Source organism: Geotrypetes seraphini, chromosome 14, assembly GCF_902459505.1.
Source record: "Geotrypetes seraphini chromosome 14, aGeoSer1.1, whole genome shotgun sequence".
Lineage (NCBI taxonomy): Eukaryota > Metazoa > Chordata > Amphibia > Gymnophiona > Dermophiidae > Geotrypetes > Geotrypetes seraphini.
The window spans coordinates 1037504-1053140 of NC_047097.1; the positions used below are offsets into that span (position 1 = coordinate 1037504).

Genomic DNA, 15637 nt, shown 5'->3' on the forward strand with positions numbered 1-15637 from the left:
ATTTAGAATATTTTATGGTTTAGCCCCCACTTATATGATTCCACTATTATCTTATTCTCTGTCACAAAACATTAGCAACATTAGATAAGTTCAAGAGGATTTGGGGACCATTAACAGATTTTTGTAATGACTGATTTTCATTTTTCCCATATTAAGATAATGGTTAAAGGAGGGAGGGTGGGAGGGGGTAAGGTTTTTATTCTCTTTGTCATAAATTATAAATAATTTATCATAATAGATGTTATTCTTATGTGACAATAACAAAATGGAGGGAGGGAAGAGGATTCATAATTAAATAATAATTGATAAAATCATTACAGTTTATATGATATGTAAAATCATAGTAAAGATAATATAAGATATGTTTTATATAAAGTACATTATAGATATATTGTTAAAATAATTGTATGAAAATTTATGACACTTGTTGTTATATGAAAAAATCAATAAAAAACTTAAAACATTAGCAACTATTTATTTTCCTTTGGTGATAAAGTATATCAACCTGTGATAATCTGGAACTCTCTACCAGCAGACGTTAGGTCTGATACAGACTATATGAGCTTCGAAACTAAACTCTAGATTTATAGACCGGGTCATCACCATAAGGAGCTCGACAATAAGCTCAAAGCTTTCTTATTTAAAAATTTTTTGTATTATTTATCCCAGGAAATAACTGGCTACTCTTTCTGTACTGCACATTGAACCACTTAGATGAAAACTGTAGAATATACATGATGTTCCGTATTGTAGAATCTGATGATGATCAAATAATTTGATAAACTATTAGCCTAAGAACCAGACTTCCATCAAGCCTTTGCAGTCTACTCTCCCCTCTCTCTTCTACTATCAAACAAAAGTGGAAAATATTTTAGGAGCACTTTCCCCAATCTGATTAAAATACTAAATAAATGCTTCCGATGTCTATTTGTCTACAACAAGAGAAAACCAAAATCCTTTACAAAATGGCAGCTATCTTGTTCACCTGCAGAGAGGGTCGAGAATGGACGGCACCCATGATGGCAGGGTCTTCTAGCTCACTGTCGATCACAAGCTTGTTCAGACTCTCTGCCAGGTTTTCTTCATGGTCCCCCAAAAAATCCTTGTCATCTTGGAGAGGAGCACTGCTGCTCAGCAGTGGCCCACAGGTTGCCTGCCGCAGCTCAGACTGGGTCTTGTCCTCCAACTCGGCCAGTCGCACATGCTCCTCTTGCCAATCATCATCTGAAAGAGATATGGGAACAGGAAATATTAGTAAGAGTACAGAGAGCCTCTAGCAGAGGGAAAAAGAAGAGTGACCGTGAGGATCTTCTAATAGTAGCAGACTTCAAGATAGCATTTTAGTGCAACTCATTCATAATACATGCAAGTACCAGAGGCAAGAGACCAAATTTTAGCTTACATAATAAGAACATGAGTCAGACCAATCCACGTCACAAGTACCTGGCAAAACCCCCAAATAGTAGTTTCCTCCAGGAACTTTTCCAAACCTTTTTTAAAACCAGTTCTGTTAACCACATCCTCTAGCAATGCGTTCCAGAGATTAACTATTCTCTGAGTGAAAAAAAATTTCCTCCTATTGGTTTCAAAAGTAACTTCATTAAGTGTCCTCTAGTCTTTGTCATTTTTGAAGGAATAAAATATCAATCCACTTGGACTCATTCTCCACAACTCAGGATTTTGGAGACTTCACAATGGATTGATTTTTTACTGCATTAAGATTTACAAAGACTAGGAGGACATTCAGAGTTACAGAATAATACTTTTAAAAGCAATAGGAGGAAATATTTTTTCACTAAGAGAACAGTTAAGCTCTGGAACACGTTGCCAGTTAATGTAGCTGATTTTAAAAAAGGTTTGGACAAATTCCTGGAGGAAAAGTCCATAGTCTGCTGGGATGGTAGAATGGAATGCTGATACGATTGGGTTTTTGCCAGGTACTTTGACTTGAATTGGCCTCCTCGAAGACGGGCTACTGGGCTAGATGGACCATTGGTCTAACCCAGTAAAACTATTCTTATGTTCTTAATTTTGCTGGATCTAAGAATTAGGAAAGTATGGTTTCAATAGAAGATTAAGTTCTTACCTTTGGTAATCTTCTTTCTCTTAATCCCCGATGGAGTCAGTACGATAGGTGATGTACCAAAGCAATGGCAACATCTAGGGTGGGACAGAAGAGCCTGCTTGCAATACTGAGGCCCCAAAGGCAGCTTCATAAAGGTATGAAGGGAAGACTAAGTACTCGACTTACCGCTCGAGACTCTGCAACACCTCTAGTTGAGTGAGCTTTAAGAGAAATCAGCAGTTGCTTACCACATGCAATGGAAGTTGATGAAATGGCTATGTGGATCTATCTGACAATAGAGGCCTTGGACACTGGCCTACCCCACCTGGATTGGCCAGGATAAACAGATGGTCAGAAAGATGGAAGTCATTGGTCCTCTCTAAGTAGTGAAGTAAGACTCTTCGCACATTCAGTCATTTCAGAATCTGGTCTTTCCGTTCAGACCTCGTAGCACAAAAAGCAGGCAAACTTCCTGATTGATATGGAAATCCAAAACCACTTTCAGAAGAAAGGAAGGAACCATGTGGAGGGAAACCCCTCCTCCGTGATCTGTAGAAAGGGCTTTCTGTAAGAGAGAGCATGCAGCTCCAACATACACCTTGCTGAGACAATCACCATGAGAAAGACTGTCTTGACCAGAAGGTCCAAAAGGAATGCATCCTTGAGCATAACATTAAGATTCCCAATAGGAAAAGGCTGTAGCATGGGTGGCTGCAAACGAAGCCCCCTCCTAAGAAATCTAGTCACATCTGGATGAGACGTAAGCGAACTGGAACCGCTGAGTACTCTAAAACAGGAAAGATCTGCCACCTGTACTTTGAGGGAAGCCACCACAAGGCCCTTCTCAAGACTGGCCTAGAGGAAAGTTACAACCACAGGAATGAGCCCGCAATGGAAAGCCTTCCGAGCCTTGTCGAAAGCCGACATGGACCTCAAAAGAGTGGCACTGACTACATCGGAGTAGCCCCTCTACATCAAGAGCCATGCTGCAAGAGCAAAGCGCTGGAGGTTCTCCATGAGAGCCAATCCCTGACTGAGCAGGTCGCAATGAAAAGGGAGCTTGAACTTCTTGTTGCACTGATGAGATTTGCATACCATGGATGGTAAGGCCTTCTGGGGCCACTAGGATCACCAGACCCGGATGAATCGCTATCCTATGGATGACTCAACTCACCAAGGGCCAAGGCAGAAAGACATAAAGGAGTCCTTGAGCTGGCCAGGGCTGAACCAAGGCATCTAGCCCTAAGCTTCCTAGCTCTGTTCTTCGACTGAAGAAGCGCTTAACTTTAGTACTTGACCAAAGCCATCAAGTCCATCAATAGCCTTCCTCAGCACCTCACAATGAGACAAAATGCTCTCTGTGAGAAAGACCACTCTGCCTGCACATTTACCACTCCAGCCATGTGTGCCACGGAGAGAGCCTGAAGGTGTAGCTCCACCAACTAAAATAACATCGGAGCCTCCCAATTCAAGGGAGCACTTCTGGTGCCCTCCTGCGAATTCACATATGCCACACCTTGTTAGAAACCACCCTTACCGCTTTTCTTTCCAGGGTGTTTAGAAGAGCTCTCAATGCCAAACGAATAGCTTGAAGCTCTAGACGGTTAATCAACCAACCCTTTTGATGGGACGTCCACTGGACCTGGATGGAACGATCCCCTCAATGAGCACCCTAGCTTGAAAGACTGTAAGCTCTTCTGATCAGGGACCGTCTATTGAATATTAAATGTACAGCACTGCATCTGACATTCAGCGCTATAGAAATGATAAGTCGTAGTCATAAAGACTGGCATCAGTCATGAGAGTAATCCAGGAAGAGGTATACCCTGCACTAGATCTTCTCCCTGAATCCACCAGCACAGGCTGGTTCCATCCAGGAAAGGGAATCTGATGACATGAGGGGACCACTGAGACAGGCCCAGGGCACAACCTCCAGGGAGGCCACCGTTGACAGCAGCACTTAAAGGTAATGCCAAGCAGTGGGGTTCAGGAATGCTAAGAGATCCCTGATCTGTTTCTGGAGCTTCTGTTTGCCTTGTGCCATGTCAAACTGAACTCCCAGATATTCCAATGTCTGAGAAGGCATCAGCTGGCTTTTTTAATTGATAATCAAGCTCAAACCCTCTCTACTGCTTGCTGACACACCAGCCTGGACAGAGTTCTGATTAATCAGTCGTCCAGTGCTCACTAGAACCTTTAATGAAATACAAGAAAATACCGGTCTCCCATCTTCGTTGAGATAGGGATAATAGAGATTGCTGCCAATGAGGGACCGCTGAAAATTTCTCAGCCCAACCTACTAAGTTGGGGCAGTCTCCATCAAGGGCTATATACTTAGTCCTGTAATTTTTCACTTTTTTTCGTTCCATATTGGACCCCCCATTCTGTGGAGATGCACCACCACTACCACCATCACCTTGGTGAAGGTGCAGGGGGCTGTCGCCAGCCCAAAGGGGAGGGCTGCAAACTGGAAATGTTGCTGGAGAACATGAAATCTCAGATACTTCTGGCGCCCCAGGAAGATAGGGATATGAAGATAAGCTTCTGTCTGATCCAGAGATGCAAGAAATTTCCCAGAGCCACTCCTGCAATGACCGAACACACTCTCTCCATTTGAAAGTGCAGAATCCGCAAAAGACACTGACTGACTTGAGATCCAGAATGGGTCACCAGTTCTCTGAGCCGGCATGATGAAGTATAAGGAGTATCTGCCGTAGTCCAATACGCTTTCGGCAACTGACTCTATGGCTTGAATGTCCAAGAGATGCTGCCGTGTCGCCTGGACCTTGAACACCTTTTCCAGCTTTCCTGCTGGAGAATCCAGAAATAAATCTGGAGGGAAACAAAAGAAGTCTATCTTCTGTCCCTCCCGTAAGATGTCCAGCAGCCATTGGTCCGAGATTCGTTCCCATTACTGGAAAAATTCCGACAACCAGCCTCCAATATGAGGAAGTGTGGCTGAAGTCCTGGCATTACTGAGACTTCTTGGCAGCAGGGCTTGTTTGAGAAACTGAAGCCTGCTGGCGTCTGGGGTTGCTATAGTGTTGTCTATACTCCTGGGATTATCTTTGGGCGGATGAGGCTTTGGAATTTTGGCGGAACCTACTTGTGGGACAATAATTACTGCAACTCCCCCCCAGGGGGGACATCGAGGCTTGCAATCTGGTACAGACTTAGGACGGCAGTCTGCCATGCTAGCCATAAGGTCATCCAGCCTCTTTGCTAAAAAGCATTTGTCCTTTAAAAGGGAGTCTGCTTAGAGTCACCTTAGAGACTGAATCCAAAGCGAGTTTGTTTAGAGTCACTTTCATGGCGAATCCAAAGCGTTGTGTGAGCAGACATAGCATAAGCTGAGACCTTGCCTAGAACCCTTAAATAGTCCACGCCCTCTAGTAAGAGCTGGGGGCAGGCATCCTCCTCTGCTAATGCCAAATCCTGACGCAATCTCATGTGACAGGCACAAGCCGCAAACAAAGCAGCTGCTGCAGCCTTAATGCCCAAAGAAACCACTTCAAAAAGCTTCTTTAAAGCCATGTCCACCCTGCAATCCTGGGAATCTTTAAGCATCAATCCACCCTCACTAGGGAGAGCTGTGTGCTTGGTTACCTGAGCCACTGACAAATCTACCTTCGGTTGCTCAAACAGCTGCTGAAATTCCAGCGCCATAGGATAAAATTTAGACATAGCTTTAGTTAACCTGAAAGAACTCTCTGGTGTCTCCCACTGTTCTGTAACCAGAACCGTGAGACCTGGATGTGCCGGGTAAAAAAAAGACATCAGAGCATTAGAATGCCTCATGACTGTACATTGAGACGTGGAGCGTTGGTCCTATAAATTCAGTTCTTTTATGGTGTCCATAATAAAATGATGGACAGAGGCCAACTTAAACAGCTGGCAGATAGAGGGGTCATTACCCGGGTCAGAGCTCCCCAAAGCATCCCATGTAACTGTTCTGCAAATGGAATCAGTGTCATCCAGGGTGGAAGTGTCGTCCAGCATAGTATCAGTGTGGCAGCTAAAGCAGTCTGGGTCTATAGTAACTGGAGCTCTAGGGTCCTGAGTAGCACCTCCACAAAGGAATGCACTGGCTTTGAAGCTTGCACCACACACCCTGGCTGCGCCGTGTAAGCCAGGTCTGTAACGTATGCTCTCACCACATGAGCTGAACAAATTCCGGGGAAAAGCTACACCAGGGCTGATGATGGCTTCCAACGGCCCCTAAACAACACTTGCCAGGGGTCCTCAGAGTCAGCACAATTACGTTTCACATTGTCGCCAAAAACAGGTACCGGGCAGGATTTGCTGCCTATTTCCCGAACCCACATTGGTTCTCCGGCCTTAGAAGACCAGGAGGAGGTGAAGCCCAAAGCTCCCGCCCCTTCCTCGCACATGCTGTGGCATGTGGGTACACTGACGCTCCTCAGCTGGTAATGCGGTGCAATCCCCTCGTGAAATCATCAGATTAGGGGTTGAGGAGTCCATCCCTGACAATTTATTGCAAAATCAAGGGGCAATGAGGCAGAAAAAAGAAGCTGTCAAAAAGATAGATAAAATCCAAGATGGCCGCCGCTAGTAAATTCACACCAAAAAACTGCCCGTGGAGATAAATTGGGAAACTAAAAATGCTGAAATAGGGGTTTTAGAGGTGAGAGACATGAACCCTACTGCCAGAAACTGCTAAAAGGAGAAATTAGGTTCTTACCTGCTAATTTTCTTTCTGTTATTCTCTCTAGACCGGTACAGTTCTTTACTGATGGGTAATATCTCACTATGACCAGAAGGTGGAGTCTGAGACCAAAACTTTGGTTGTAGCATATTAGCTGAGGCTCCCCTTCCTAACCCAGTTTGCCAAATAGCCAAGCAGAGCTAAGAAAAAACTAACATTTAACTGTAATAACATTCCGAACAGGAGCATAAAACAACAAACACATAGGAATGCTTTTGGGAAATGCATAGAACCACAACCCTTTAGTGAAAATGTCCCCACAGCTCACCAGCTATGCCACTGTTCTTGTATCTCCTCGGCCCTAGAAAAAATACTAGAACTGCAGAAAAGCAAAAACTACACGCGAACAAAAAACACAATCACTGCAGAAAGACAGATAGGGTGGGGAATTGTACCGGTCTAGAGAGACTAACAGAAAGAAAATTAGCAGGTAAGAACTTAATTTCTCCTTCTGTATCACTCTCTAGACCGGTACAGTTCTTTACTGATGGGATGTACCAAAGCAGTACCTATCAAGGGTAGGCCCCCCTGAAGGGCTGACACCAGAACACACTCACCGAACACCATGTCCTGACATGCCTGAAAGTCCACATGGTAGTGTATGATAGAAAACCAAACATAAGAACATAAGAATTGCCTCTGCCGGGTCAGACCAGGGGTCCATCGTGCCCAGCAGTCCACTCACGCGGCGGCCCTCCAGGTCCTTGACCTGTAAGTTCCCTCCACCTGAATTGTTTATGCTCTAATCCTGAAGTACCATATAAAGTACCCCTCTATCCCCTGTCATCCCTTTCTCCTTCAAGAAGTCATCCAAGCCCTTTTTGAAACCCATTATTGTACTTTGTCCTATCACCTCACCTGGAAGCGTATTCCAGGTGTCCACCACCCTCTGAATGAAGAAGTACTTCCAAGCATTCGTTTTGAATCTGTCTCCTCTCAGTTTTTCTGAGTGCCCTCTTGTTTTTGATGTCCCTGCTAGCCTGAAGAATCTGTCCCGCTCTACCTTATTTTATAGGATTTTATAGGTCTCTATCATGTCCCCTCTAAGTCTCTGTTTTTCCAGGGTGAAGAGCCCCAGCCTCTCCAGCCTTTCGGTATAAGCAAGGTTTTCCATGCCATTAATCATTTTTGTTGCTCTTCTCTGGACCATCTGCAGGCACAAGAGAAGAATCAGCCCAAGAAGCTGCCTGACCCAGAGAGGAATGAGCCTTGAGAAATTCCGGAACAGGCATTTTACCGCGGCAAAGGGAAGTCCATGAATCAGCCCATTCAGAGCGCTACTACTGATTTAGAAGGCCTCGGAGGTATGTCAGATCTCACCAGGTTGGGGGGTCGCTGAATCAGTGAATCAGATTTTCTTGGATAACAAATCGATTCACCGCAGTGAATCGGTGAATTGATTCAAATCGGACACCACTACCTGGGTCCTGGGTTGGCCACTGTTGGAAACAGGATACTGGGCTTGATGGACCTTCAGTCTGTCCCTGTATGGTAATTCTTATGTTCTTATAAGGCACCAACAACAGGAGAACCATATTAAATAGAAAAGAGAAGACATCACACCAGGTTTAAGAGAACTTGAAAACAAATAAACCAAAAGGGCTTACCAACAGCACCAGCTCCAAAGGTATCATCATTAAACTGGTCAATATCTTCATCTTCTTCTCTAAGAATCTGAAAAGTGTCTTCATCCTCATCTAAAGGACAGTCCTCCAGGGACTGAAAACAAGGAAAGCAACAAAGAACATTAATAACAAGGTATGTGATGCCTCTTAAAATTCTAAAATTCAACTTCTTCACTAAATGACAAATTCGTTATTTGGAAATCCTTGATAATCAATACTGTTCTTTCAAAAGCCAAAGCCGGATTGTCACTTAAATTGATAACACTTGGAAACATTAAGCTGAAAGGTATTCATACCTGTTAATTTCCTTTCCTTGAGTCCTGCTAGACTAGTCCAGAAGAAGGCTGAAAATATTTCTGTACCAAAAACTGTTAGGATCGATCAATCAATTACTACTTTGAATTTGGTCACTCTGATCAATCTGATTATTTGTCTATTACAGCTTAACCAACTTCTGTATTGTATAGCAGACTTTACTATGTAAGTTCTTCCATACAACACTGTATTTAATTGTTAACTCCGGCAGAAGCTGTCAAGGCTCTTCTCTTGAACTTTCTGCAATTGATGTCTGTTCACTATAAGCTCCCCATGCATTGCATGGGTTGTTAACTTTGTAAATCGCTTTGAACCTAAATAGGCACAGTGCAATCCACAAATATTAGATTGGATAACTATCCCAGTGACATTATTGGTGCTGCCTGGAATTCTCCAATATGTCATTACCAAACAGTTTGAACCCCCATCAAACCACTGCAGCTGGCAACATTAAACCAGCATTTCTTGACGGCTATATCTGGGAAGTTATAGCCCGATGAGTCTGGCGTCGGTACAAACAAAATCTGAACAAAACTACCTCACCTCCAGGAAAAAAACCTGAATTCTTTTCTAATTAATGACCACGCACTCTCTCCAACAATGTTGCTATCCTTCCAGAGCATTTCATTCACTTTCTCCTGCGTCAATGTAACTAACCCTCCTTCACAATGTAACCTGTTACAATGTAACCCTCTAGATCAGGGGTGTCAAACTCAATCACATAAGGGGCAGAAATCTAAAACATAGGCTAAGTAGCAGGCCAAATTTTTTATTAAGATACTTAAAGGTCCTTTCATTAAGGTACGCTAACCGATTTAGCACGTGCTAAATGTACACCTTACTGAGAAGACCCCTTAGTTTTAGTAGAAGTAAAGGGTTCCAACCTCTCCAACCCCACACCGGTTCTGTGATGTAAACAACATTCACACTAGCTGTCTAACACCAGCTGTGGCAGGATACACATTTCAAATCTGACATATTGTAATCACAAAACAGAAAATAAAATTATTTTTTTCTACCTTTTGTTGTCTGGTGATTATTCAAATCATAATAATAACAGCTTATATACTGCAATACCGTTAAGTTCTATGCGGTTTACAATAGATTAAGCAAGGTACAAATTGATTGAATTTAAGAGGGGGGAAGAGGAGAGTTAATAGGACCGGAAATGCGTTGTTGAGGAGAAAGAGATTAATAGGACAGAGGAATCACTATGGAGGAGAAAGAAGATGAGTGGGTCAGTTGTCTAGATAATTTAGGAACTGTTGAGTTTTTAGACGTTTTCTGAATTCCTCATAAGTAGTGGGCGAAAGCAGTTGATCTAGGTCTTTACCCCACAATGCTGCTTGATGTGAAAGAAAGTGTTCATGGTGTTTTTTCAGTTTACAATCTCTAACAGGGGGGGAAACGAAGTAGGAATGAGAGCTTCTCTTGTGTCTGTTGGCAGAGAAGGAGAAAAGGTCAATTATGTATTTAGGGGCAAGTCCGTTTAGCGCTTTAAAGCATAAGCAGACGAATTTAAACTTTATGCGTGCTTCCATTGGTAGCCAATGTAACTGCCGGTAGTAGGGTGATACATGATCGAATCATGTTAGTCCCAGGCTCTGGCTGTCTTCTGATAACTCGCTTGCCAGGGTTTCCTTCTTTCTCTGTGCTAACCATCCATCCTCCATCTCTGTCCTGCCCTTCCATTTCCCTTCTCTCCCCTGGAGGTCTGGCCAAGCCCCTGTCCCCATTCCTGCACCTGGGCAAGATCCTGGAGCAGCCACCCCCAGCAGCTTCCTCACCATCCCGCATGAAGGACGTCACGTCAGAGCAAAGCGAAGCGGCCGTGAGATGAGAGGCGCAATGCATCGTGTGTGTGAACCTACAGCCCCTGCTGTTGCGCTTGTAAAACGTGATGACGTATGTGAGCTGATTGGGTAAAAAAAAAAAATAAAAGGCCTACCGGTAGGCCAGCTCAAGTACACATTTGTTATTGTCTTGTGGGCCAAATATTACACCCCAAATATTATTACAGCCCTGAAATAGTAGCATAGTAGATGACGGCAGATAAAGACCCAAATGGTCCATCCAGTCTGCCCAACCTGATTGAATTTAAATTTTTTACATTTTTTCTTCTTAGCTATTTCCCAGCCATTGAAGCCCTCTCCAGCCCATCCTCCATAACTTTCTCCTCTTTCCAGTGTTAATTCCTCCCCCCCGGCTGTTTCATGGGCCTCTTATCCTGTGAATCACCTGGAACCTGTACTGGAAAGATGGGCCACATGGGGGAGGGGAAACTGCCGGCCCCTCCTCCCCTCCCCTCCCCTCCCCCATGCCTGAACTCTGGCCCAGGAGGCCATTCCTTCTCACCTCGTACTGGTACATGTCGCTGGGCCACGACGCCGCCGCTCAACGGCTCCTTTCCCCCACGCCCGGCGCACGATGTTGACGTCACCAGCCGCAGAGCGCGGCCGGGCATGCGCGCTTGGCGGTCGTGCCTTCCCCCTCTCCTCTGGCTGGCGACGTCTCCCCCGAGCCCGGTCTCAGTCCCGCCAGCAGAGAGAAGCTTCCGTCGCTCGATTCAAGCGTCACGAGCACCCTCCCCCCCAAAGAGGAGCTTCCGGCGCTCGATTCTGACGTCACGAGCACTCCCTTCCCCTCCCCCGTCGCGCGACCTAGCGAGACAGCTCAATCTGGGCATGCGCACTTTTCTTTCCTTCCCCCCCCCCCCCCATATGTCCAAAAATTAGTCACTAAATATTAAACTATATTTCCAGGCGGTGCATTTTCTTTTCTCTTATTACGCTTCTTGGGTGCAACTTCCCTGGCTGAGGCACAAAAGACAGTCTTCTGTGTTGGTGACTCACCCAGAGGAAAAAAAAGCAAAGCGCAGTCGTCATTTGCTCGTGGAGCTAATGTCATAATTCTATTGGCTTTAAAAACATTTACTGTATGTGTATATATATATATCTCTATATTTGTCCTTTGATTGAGAAAAGTGAAGGCTCCAGCGAGATTTGAACTCGCGACCCCTGGTTTACAAGACCAGTGCTCTAACCCCTGAGCTATGGAGCCCTTCTTGCAAACGACGGTTTCACGGATCTAATATACTGTATAGCTTTTACTTTTAAACGTTTTACTGAAAATTTGAAAAGAAATACAAAACAGCAAAAATTGGATATCAGCTCAAATGCAATTCACAACATCATACCATAAAGATATTGCATCTTCAAACAAGAACAATAAACCAGATAGCCACACTCAAACTGCACCCCACACCCAAATGCACTTATGTTCAAATATTTTTTTATTGTGAATGCAAATAACAAACAACCAAGAACAGGGCAAAGTCAAAAGAACCATCCAGCAACAATACAGCAATTCCAGATATGTAGCCATTAAAACATAAGCAGGAAACCCCCACCCCAACCCAGTTAGCAAAATCCCCTAGCAGAACCTCCCCACCCACTCCAAAGAAACAGACAGAAGAAGACCAACAGGTCTCTCACATCCCATCAGGATACCCCCCTCCCCCCCCCAAAAAAAAAAAAATGTCTGCGGAGACCGAACCCAGAAGCAGACGCATAGCACAGCAACAAAGCTATGCCAGATGATTCAAAAGGAGACTAGGTCCTCGGGGAGATAAGGAAGCCAAATAGACTCTCCAAACCAACAGAAAACTATGCCATCGACAAGGGCGACCAACCGCCTCTCTTGCCTCCCATGTGGCCAAATAGTGCACCAAAGATCTCCAGTTCCAAAAAGAGGGAGGTCAGAAGCAGTCCAGGATTGTCAGACAACCCACCACCCATTTCCAGAAAGGATGCAACACCTTACAGTCCCACCAAACATGTAGGAAAGTACCCGAATCCACCCCACATCTCCAACAAGTAGCAGATCGGAGAAGCAGAAGGAGGCTAAAGCAGGTACAGAGGGCACACAACCAGGCACGGGGGACACAGCAGACAGAGGGCACACAACCAGGCACGGGGGACACAGCAGACACAGAGTACAGTAAGGAACGATCCTGACGAGGTGAGTCAAAACTCCGATTCTAAGTCCACTAGGGCCCAGGCGATCCTGGACCTGGTACTCACCAACGAGGATAGTGTCTCGAAGGTCTCGGTAGGAGATACGCTAGCCTCCAGCGACCACAACATGGTGTGGTTCTACCTCAGGAAAGGTTTCCCTAGATCAAACACGAAAACAAAAATACTCAACTTCCGAGGCACTGACTTCGAGCGCATGGGAGATTTCGTCCACCGGACACTGCAGAACCAAGCTACGACCGATGATGTGGAAGCTACGCCCGATGATGTGGAAGCTATGTGGTCATCCCTGAAATCTACCATATATGAAGCGACAAGCCTCTACATTAAATCAGTACACAAACGGCAGAGAAACAATAAACCCCAATGGTACTCCGCAGAAATCTCGCACCTCGTCAAGGAGAAGAAAAAAGCTTTTATTTCCTACAAACGAACGGAAACTAGGGAAGCTAAACTAGAACATAGGGCGAGGTCTGCAGCGATCAAAACGGCAGTCAGGGAGGCCAAACTTCGAGTGGAAGAGACTCTGGTAAAGAACATGAAGAAAAAGGACAAATCCTTCTTCAGGTATATTAGTGATAGGAAAAAGAACACAGACAGGATAGTACGCCTTAGAAAACCAGATGGGAACTGCGCAGAATCAGATTCAGATAAAGCAGAACTACTGAATGAATACCTCTGCTCGGTCTTCACCTGCGAGGCACCGGGGCAGTTGCAGGCAAGGCCCAACATGAAATTCCCGTTTCAGAATTTCGAGTTCACATCTGGCGATGTCTACTACGAACTGGCAAGACTCAAGGTGAACAAAGCCATGGGACCGGACAATCTACACCCCAGGGTGCTCAGTGAGCTATGTGATGTCCTGGCAGAACCGCTATCGGGACTCTTCAATCTCTCCCTAAGTTTGGGGAGAGTCCCCATAGACTGGAAAACAGCTAATGTCGTTCCACTGCACAAAAAGGGTTGCAGGGCAGAGGCTGCAAATTACAGACCGGTGAGTCTCACATCAATAGTATGCAAACTCATGGAAATACTAATCAAACGTAAATTAGACGCAATCTTGGATGTGGGGAATCTACGGGATCCCAGTCAACACGGATTCACCAAGGGTAGGTCCTGCCAATCCAATCTCATCAGCTTCTTTGACTGGGTAACAAAACAGCTAGACTTGGGAGAATCCGTGGACGTCGTATACCTAGACTTCAGCAAAGCTTTCGATAGTGTCCTGCATCGCAGGCTATTGAGCAAGATGAAATCAATGGGACTGGAAGAAACACTAACTACATGGGTCAATGACTGGCTGAGTGGCAGACTTCAGAGGGTGGTAGTTAACGGTACCCTCTCTAAAACATCGGAGGTGACCAGTGGAGTACCGCAGGGCTCAGTCTTGGGCCCGCTCCTTTTCAACATATTCATAGGGGACCTAACTCAGGGGCTTCAAGGTAAGATAATGTTATTCGCTGACGACGCCAAACTATGTAATATAGTGAGAGACAGCAATTCACCCGATAGTATGACACAGGACCTACATTTGTTGGAGCTTTGGTCCTTGACCTGGCAGCTGGGCTTCAACGCTAAGAAATGCAAGATCATGCACCTCGGCAGCAGAAATCCGTGCAGAACTTACACTTTGAATGGTGAGACCTTAGCTAGAACTTCAACAGAACGAGACTTGGGAGTGATCATCAGCGCAGACATGAAAACTGCTGATCATGTGGAGAAGGCTTCATCTAAAGCAAGACAGTTGTTAGGTTGCATCCGCAGGAGTTTCGTCATCCGGAAGCCTGAAGTCATAATGCCATTATACAGAACCATGGTGAGACCTCATTTGGAATACTGTGTGCAATTCTGGAGGCCACACTACCGAAAAGATGTGCTGAGAGTAGAGTCGGTGCAACGGATGGCCACCAGGATGGTCTTGAGGCTCAATGATCTATCGTACGAGGAAAGGCTGAAAAATTTGAGGCTGTACTCACTCGAGGAACGTAGGGAGAGAGGAGACATGATCGAGTCGTTTAAGTATATTACCGGCTGTATCGAGATGAACGAAGAGATTCTCTTTCTCAAAGGACCCTCAGCCATAAGAGAGCATCCGCTCAAACTCAGGGGCAGGAAATTTCATGGCGACACCAGGAAATATTTCTTCACCGAGAGAGTGGTTGATCCTTGGAACTAGCTCCCGGTGCAGGTGATTGAGGCAAACAGCGTGAAAGAATATAAGAGCAAATGGGATGCCCATGTGGGATCCCTTAGAGGGTTAAGCCAAGGGAACCTGTCACCAGGAGTGGGATCCCTAGGATAGTAAACTTGGGGGTGGGTCTGTAAAGTGGGCAGACCTGATGGGTTATGGCCCTTATCTGCCGTCATCTTCTATGTTTCTATGTTTCTAACCAGGCACGGGGGACACAGCAGACACAGAGGACAGCCAGCAGAGGCAGAAGACATCCACATCAGACCGGAGAAGCAGAAGGGGGCCAAAGCAGATACAGAGGGCACACAACCAGGCACGGGGGACACAGCAGGCACAGAGGACAGCCAGCAGACGCAGAAGACATCCACATCAAACCGGAGAAGCAGAAGGGGGCCAAAGCAGGTACAGAGGGGACACCACCTGGCACGGGGGACACAGCAGACACAGAGGACAGCCAGCAGACGCAGAAGACATCCTCATCAGTTTGGAGAAAAAGAAGGGGGCCAAAGCAGGTACAGAGGGCACACAAGCAGGCACAGGGGACTCAGATGACACAGAGGGCACACAATCAGGCATTAGGGACACAGCAGACACAGAAGAGAGACAACTGATGCAGAAGATATCCACATCAGACCGGAGAAGCAGAAGGTGGCCAAAGTAGACACAGAGGGCACACAACCA

At 45.5% G+C, this 15637-nt stretch overlaps 1 protein-coding gene and 1 non-coding gene across 5 annotated transcripts in view; both read right to left on the reverse strand.

Moving 5' to 3' along the window:
• The window catches only part of PATL1 (PAT1 homolog 1, processing body mRNA decay factor), a 108892-nt gene extending 97575 nt beyond the window's left edge, over nt 1-11317 (reverse strand). For 3 of the 4 annotated variants that reach the window (XR_004537013.1, XM_033920967.1, XM_033920966.1), the window contains exons 1-3: nt 11087-11316; nt 8399-8510; nt 986-1224 (exon numbers count right to left, since the gene is read on the reverse strand). Coding sequence is in view for 3 of the 4 variants with exons in the window: in XM_033920967.1 (XP_033776858.1) it covers nt 986-1224; nt 8399-8510; nt 11087-11101 (366 nt within the window). In the remaining variant the exon portion in view is untranslated. Of the gene's footprint in view, nt 1-985; nt 1225-8398; nt 8511-11086 lie in introns of all 4 variants that reach the window. The other variant, XM_033920968.1, reaches the window with a different exon arrangement.
• A 401-nt stretch (nt 11318-11718) lies between these two features.
• On the reverse strand, nt 11719-11791 carry TRNAT-UGU. Its single transcript has one exon. It is a non-coding gene; the product is annotated as a tRNA-Thr (tRNA).
• Nucleotides 11792-15637: the final 3846 nt, after the last annotated feature.